Below are 7,230 nucleotides of genomic sequence, written 5' to 3'. Positions count from 1 at the left end.
ACGTGCTTGGCTCCACCCACCGCGATAAGCGCGCGGAGAGGAGGACAGGAAAGAAACCAGCTGCTGATCCAGTCTCAGAACTTTGCGCAGAGAAATCATAGAGTTGATAGAGTCGAGTAGCTCGATAAAACATGCTTATTAAAAAAATAGTGCAGCATTCTGGGATTTGCTGGAGATGCACAAAAACATTACAGCTTAAATCGTCAAGAATATGAGGTTTCATGGGAGGGGGGGGGGGTCTTCTTTTAGTCTGGAAGCTGCTTTTTGTGTGATATCTTCACAAGTGTTTAAGCAAATGTCTGCCTTTTACATAAACCAGCCAGGGCCTGTCACAATGATATTCAGGAAGAAGTCGCAGGTAACAGTGTCATATCATGTTACTATATGTTGTTGTGCTTGTTCTACAAGTGAGGCTCGTTTAGAAAGGAGAGTGCACAGCTGTAGATTTCCCTGTGGTGGAGCCAAGAATGATTGTACGGTGTCCAGCTTTCGTTTTAACGACAGGAACATATATTATAGACATACTCCAGATCTCCAAAATAACCTTCTTTTGGACCTTATTGCAAGCTTCAAAAATATGATAAAGCTGACAGATGTGCTCTGGAAAGTAAAAATGATTTCATCATCACTAAAATGTGTTTGCAAAAGAATTTGCAAAGTCATGCCGATTCATCACGAAACACTGAATCAAACTCCTTTATAAGTTAAAAGTATCCCTATTGGTATTGGCAATAGTGGCCCTGTATTTACTTGGTTTCAGATCAATACCAAAATGTATTGTATTGCACAGCACTACCAAACTCTCAAACCACAGGCGATGGGTGAGCCACGAGAAGGACCTCCCAGCTCAGTGAAGAGATTATGAGACAAAAAATGGATATAAGTCCATTGGGCTATTACTTTACCTTCAAGGTAAAGTAATAGCCCATGGCAAATTTGGAAACTGTTGGCAGTTGACTATCTTCAACACATCTGCATTTGTTTTGCAATTTTCAAGTAGGCTCATGTGTTAAAACTACCTGTGCAAGCTCAAAGTACTTCCCAAAGTCTGCATAGGCCCATCTGCTCAGTGTCCTCCTCAGTCACGCTGGTTACCATGATTTCTGGTACGATTCAGTTTAACTTACACCCACAGTGTATCAGTGGAATTCAGCTGTGTGTGTGTGTGTGTATCAGTGGACATAATTTTATACATAGAGGTTAGAGTGTGGCTATGAAGAAAGCTTTTCTTAAAAAAAAAGAGTTTAGGGACAGTTTAGGACATAATTACAAAACTTGTCCCATCCTGACGACCTCTTCCACTGTGATCTGGACCAATCTGTATTTTATCTCTTCTACACCCTCCAACTTGAACTTAAGTATGTGAAATATACTTTTATCAAGATTAAAGAGAGTACTGCTTGCTACTGACTTTAATGTAAATTAACTTTACTGTTAACATTCCTCGTCTTTTACTTTGAAAGGTACAAATAGAAATAGTATTGGACATTCCTTTCTTTGCTACAGGCCGGGTGGGCTCCTAGTAAAGTTTGCAGTATTTACATCAGTGTTGTCTGAAGCCTGTCCATCACAGACAGTGAATCCACCCGTTGGATCTTTTAATGAATTTATTCGATGGTTCTTGGTTCCAGTCAGCTCTGTACATTTATTCGCCCCAGTCTTGGTTCCTGTATGACTGTAGCACACACAGAGTGTGTCTAGTAGAAACTGAAGCATAAGTTACATGACTCTTCTATAATTAACACATCAACTGTGAGCATTCCCTATTTCCCTTACCTCTCTCTCATGTTGGCCACACACCTGAGACTATTCAGACAGATCTGTTGATCACAGATAATTATGTTGTTTTCTAAAGCAGACTTGCATTTGACAACTGAAGAGCATTTTAGGCCAGTAAGTTTCTTTCTGGAATCAGTGGGCCATTCAGAGTTCATTGATGCACGCTCATTAAATGAGACCACCTCTTCCTTAAAAATAAAGTCTGCCAACTTTGACAAGAAATGAGTCGAAACACAAGCATTTTAAAAAAAAAGTAATAAGAAAAATGTATGGATTTATTTGAACTGATGAAAGATGAAAAGCATTCAGTTATGTTACACGCAATAACTCCATTTGATGTTACATCTTTATGATATATGTGATCAGTGGGAGCAGATGACTCCTCAATCCCTCATTGAAAGACCTTGTGGTTCATTAAACATGCATCTCCCTCCCACCATCACCACCAAAGAATATTGTAAATACAATGCAGCAAACAAAGTGGTGGCCTTCCTGTACCGTGTCACATTTCTGCAGTTTCAGAACCTCAATAGAAGCCCCACATGGACCAGAAGAGTGGTTTTCTTTGTCATCACTTACCTTCCTTAGGTTTTTGTTTCTCCTATGCCAAACAAGAATCTATTAAAGATCCTTTTTTGTCTACATCTGAGTAGGTGGGGCGATCGTGGCTCAAGAGTTGGAAGTTCGCCTTGTAATCGGAAGGTTGCCGGTTTGAGCCTTGGACAGTTTCGTTCGTTGTGTTCTTGGGCAAGACACTTCACCCGTTGCCTACTGGTGGTGGTCAGAGGGCCCAGTGGCGCCAGTGTTTGGCAACCTCGCCTCTGTCAGTGCGCCCCAGGGTGGCTGTGGCTACAATGTAGCTTGCCATCACCAGTGTGTGAATGTGTACACTCTAAAAACTATTGTTTAAGCTCAACAAAAAAAATTAACGCAACAGTTTCCATTAATCTTTTTGCGTTAAGATAACTTGTGTAGAAATTACGTTGAACCAACAAACTACATTGAGTTAGAGGAATGAACTTTTCCTCTATAAGTAAAGGTAATTTTAATTACCATATACTTAATAATTGGTAACTTAAAAACATGTTTTTAAGTTGTTTACTCAAATAATTTATGTTCCTCCAACTTCTTTTTCCATATTATTCAAAACTGTTTTTTAAGTGTTATGTAATTAATGATAGTAGTTACGAAAACATTTTTTTAAGTTAATCATTTAAAATATTAAGTAGCTGATTTTCTTCATTATCATCATAATTTTAGCTTTTTCTTGTTTTTATTATTGCACTAGCTTTTAAGAATTGAATGAATTCCACATTTTTAAGCAATTAACTTTTTTTATTGTTTGTACAGTTTGTACAATTTATATTTTACTTTAGGCAATTCAACACCTTATAGTTAAACAGTGAAAATAAACCAGAAATCCACTTAGAAAACATTTGTACTAAGTGTTCAGTAAATGTTAACTTTCAGTGTTCAAACTTTCATGCAGTAAACACATTTAAGATTAATTTTACACATACAGGACTCAAAATGGTTAACAATTTTTGAAACAGAGTCAACATGTTTAACATAATGCTGGTTCATTCATCAGCACATCTCTTTGAGGATTAAATGCAGGATAAGTTTTAAGGACAGGGTAGTACAACAACTGTCAAGACACATTTCTTGAATATAATATCAAAAATAACTAGATAGAAAAAAATTAGTGTCTTCTATTTTTTATCAACACTATCATTTTTTTCCCAGTGGACTTCCAAATACAAAGTAACACAATCTGAATAAAATTTCTTAGTGCTCAAAACAAGTGACATCTTTAGAACATACTGTTCTTGAGACTTACTTTTGCACTGGCTCTCAGTCCATCAAGATCAAGCAACAGCTTCTGAAAGACTTCGAAAGTATATTTCAGTTCCTTGCAATAGCTCAGATTGAGAGCATATATTATGCCCATGAGTAACGCACAGCAACTTGGGATATCCGGGCCCTCCAGGATTTTTGTTCCTTCTACCACAATGGTTGCAGTCTTGTGGTCAGATCCAGGGGTATACCGGTCACCGATGATGGCAATTTTCATCACCTGCCTTTCTAGGTTGGCCTCAAATTCTTCTGTGTCCTTGTAAAGCACATTTTAAAAATAGGTTAGTTGATTATAGTGTTGCAGGAATTGCTGTCTTGTGTGTGACTGGGTGCAGTAAGGAGTGTATGTGATGTGTGTGTGAGCATGCGCGTGAAGGAAACGCGGGGCGCGAAAGAGGGAAAAGAGAGAGAGAGAGCGTGTCATGGGTAGAGAGGGCGACCGGGAGCAGCGTTCTAATGGGCTACAGGCTATGCAGTGTGTTTTCAAAGTGTGCAGTACTGTTATTAAAGCCTCATCTCTTCAGTACTCTCCGGTGCCTCGGCTGATTTCTGTCTGCCTCACTACTCCACAAAAGTGAAGGGAGTTAACCCCGGAGGAGGACAAACTTCGGCCCTGGAGGAAGCATCTCCCCTCGCGTCTCCCGACCACGGTCAGAGGACTGACGGCGAGGAATGGTTAACAATAGATTAGACTTTTATCCTTGCTGAATCTTAATAATTCAGAAGATCAGTGCACACACACACACACACACACACACACACACACACACACACACTGACCCAAATAGGATGCATCAATAAGCATGAGACAAAATTATGGTATCATAAGACAAATCAATAAAAACACAGCCCGTTTTTTGTTTTGATTTTTTTTAACCACACAACATGAACAACATTTTCTATGACCAGTTTGACCTGCTCTACCTAAATCGATTTCTAACATGGGATTTACTTGCTTAATGTGAGGTTCACTTGTGTAGGCCTAAAGACAACATTCTAGTTTGTTTTTAAGAAAACTAAACAACTGTATGCCAGGTTTGGTCATCAATTTAGAATGTAAAACTAAGGAAAACAATAAACTCAAATCGAACATATACATAATTATTAGCTTTGACATATTGGATTAGCTGAAATGATTAAGTGAAACGCTACAATCATTAGTTGAATTGTTCAAGGAGCCTTTTGCCATGCCCAACACCTAAGCTGAATAGGCCATTGCTATGATATTATTGGTCAGGGTGTGACCTTAAGTGAAAAATATTTACAAATTTACACTGTGATTGTGTGGATTTATTTGTGTTTAAGATGCTGAATTACTTACACCAAACTCCATGAAAAGGTCTTCTTCCTTCTCTCCAAGGTATGTGATAAGGCAGGGGATGGCTACTTCTCTGCGCATTTCAATTGTATTGTGCTATTCAAGAAAAAAAAAGATAAAGTATGAGTATAAACTACATGGGTGACTGCCAACAAAGTGCATTTCAAAGATAACACAAAGTGCAACACAAAGTCTAAATAGTTATCATACCTCAAGAAGCATGTCCTTGATCTGCCTGATTCTCACTCCTTTAGCTCCTCCCCTTGATGAAACGACATCCATCAGTTTTGGGATGCAATGGTCAAGTTTAGCCATTAACGTGGATTCCAGGCTTACAGTGGTTATTCTCTTGAACTCTTCCTTTATCTGTAGATGACACAAACAGAAGAATTAATCCTTGCAGACAATTAGCTATATTGCATTAATGAATGTTCTAATACATTAGTTAAAGAGGAACAACTAAATCTGTATGAACCACAGCAGTAAAATGGACAACATCAAAATGGCCCACTATTACTGATTGTTTTTTCCCCATACTCTTTAAATGAGTCACTTGTGAAAACCTGGACCAGTTAAATACTCTGTTATAGGAAACTGCAGACTTCACCAAAATTATCTTTAAAAGAAACCTGTTGTTTTTAAAGCATTTAGGATAAACTTGCTTTAAACTGATAATCCACCACATTCATCTTTTTTTTTTTCTGTAATGTTGGAGTCATGTTTCTGCTTATTTACTGTTGCATTCAAAAATATTTGTGTATGAGAATGTTTATTTATTTATTTTTTTACTTTGTGCATTAGGATTAAGATTGTAATCAGAAAATCAAATATAGAACATATGGGGAGTGATATGAGTGTATTATGTATGAAATGTAAGAGAAAATTTTTGTTACCTGTGTCGCATCAAATAATGCAGGCCAACGCTCCATGAAGTTCCTGATAGCGGGTGCCTCATATACGATTTCTTGCCTGCGAAGAGAGAATGTCTTACCCATTTTCCCTGCAATCACCTGGCAATTATCCCTCTTCATCACTTCACACAAGAGGTCCACTCTTTCCTTCTCCAAACTTCCACTTGTTTCCCCTTGAGGATGTGGAGGTAGGTAATTTACTTCAGCCTTTTTAGGCTTTTTAACATTTTTAGCAGGAGCCTGCTCATGTGCTGGTTTCCTCTTGAGTGAGTTCACCACAATTTCGGGGCAGCCAGTACCTCGAAGATTGGATCTGAAGTTGTTCATTTTATATTTGAGGCGCTGAATCCATCCATAACATCCATGAAAAGAACCTGGTTCTTTGAGGCAGGGATGTTTTTTAGTCAAGGTCTCTGCTACTTGATTTAGTTGTGCACTTGATGGATAAGCAGTGTACTCAAAAATAGCCTCAGCTAAACTTCCAAGGATGTCTGGAAGTAGTGTGATGAGATCTTTAGTACCAAAAACAGTCCCAGAACAAATGAAGTTTTGATTGCCGGACTGCAGCAGAATCTCCGTACTGGTAGAGAAACGAGGGATTGGAAATTCTATGGGCCATCCATTTGATCGCTGGACTGGTATTTCTGTCTCTAATTCTGAAGAGACAGGCAATGTGTCATGTGACAATGCAGATGAGCAGGCATCATCAGAAAATTGAAGAGGATCATCAGCAAGGCTTGTAAAGGATCTGTCTACATCTGTTAAGGTCAGAGTTAGTGTAGGAGGTTCCTGGATATAGATCACCTTGATAGTGTCCTTATCCTTAATGTCAGTTGTTGAAAGCAAGGAGAAAAACTCATTACCAAAATCAGCATCCTTGTAATGAAAACAGAAATCCCCAGAAATCCTAAATGTATCTTGAACAACTGTTTGAAGTTCCTCAACTGTTCCAGGGATTCCAGATGGTAATGCCAGTTTCTCGACATCATGTTCTGAAAGAATCACTCGTAGATGGGCTGGTTGTGACATCTGTAATAATAAAAAAAAAAGGTTTAAAATGTTTCAGTGAGCACCATAACAATGAAGGTAAGTAAAAAATGCACAATAGCGTTTCCCACAGAGTTGGCTTCACAAAATACCAGGCCAACACCAAACTCTATTCCTTCTAATTTTTCTCAATCTGTTTTAAATGCAAACATGAAGACTACATTATAACAACGTCAACAACAATATCATACTATGTTCTTGCACTTTATTTGCATCTTGTACCCACATCTTAATGTAATGTCAAGGCTGATCATCATATAAAAGTTACAAATGAGAAAACCCTGTTACTGTCTTTTTGTTCTGGACTTTTGTTGACTT

General features: G+C 38.2%; 1 protein-coding gene across 1 annotated transcript; it reads right to left on the bottom strand.

The window, feature by feature from the left end:
* Positions 1–3,107: 3,107 nt before the first annotated feature.
* LOC146696594 (uncharacterized) lies at positions 3,108–6,890 on the bottom strand. Its single transcript, XM_085474750.1, has 4 exons — positions 5,848–6,890; positions 5,165–5,320; positions 4,958–5,050; positions 3,108–3,892 (listed from the first exon to the last, which is right to left on the bottom strand). Exons 1-4 carry the CDS (start codon positions 6,190–6,192, stop codon positions 3,593–3,595), a joined length of 894 nt encoding a protein of 297 aa, XP_085330876.1. The 5' UTR covers positions 6,193–6,890; the 3' UTR covers positions 3,108–3,592.
* Between the last annotated feature and the right edge of the window lie 340 nt (positions 6,891–7,230).

This window comes from Copadichromis virginalis, linkage group LG12, assembly GCF_057382275.1.
Source record: "Copadichromis virginalis isolate Kocher_CV1m ecotype Utaka linkage group LG12, C_Virginalis_male_GT1.1, whole genome shotgun sequence".
Classification (NCBI taxonomy): domain Eukaryota; kingdom Metazoa; phylum Chordata; class Actinopteri; order Cichliformes; family Cichlidae; genus Copadichromis; species Copadichromis virginalis.
This window is presented reverse-complemented; position numbering and strand designations above follow the sequence as displayed.

Excerpts from the sequence above, each read along its gene's own strand:
- LOC146696594 (XM_085474750.1), bottom strand. The coding sequence starts at position 6,192 with ATGAACAACTTCAGATCCAATCTTCGAGGTACTGGCTGCCCCGAAATT. Across the intron at positions 5,051-5,164 it reads TCAAGGACATGCTTCTTGAG|CACAATACAATTGAAATGCG; the intron begins GTATGATAACTA and ends TTTCTTGAATAG. Across the intron at positions 3,893-4,957 it reads ACCTTTTCATGGAGTTTGGT|GACACAGAAGAATTTGAGGC; the intron begins GTAAGTAATTCA and ends GTGCTTTACAAG.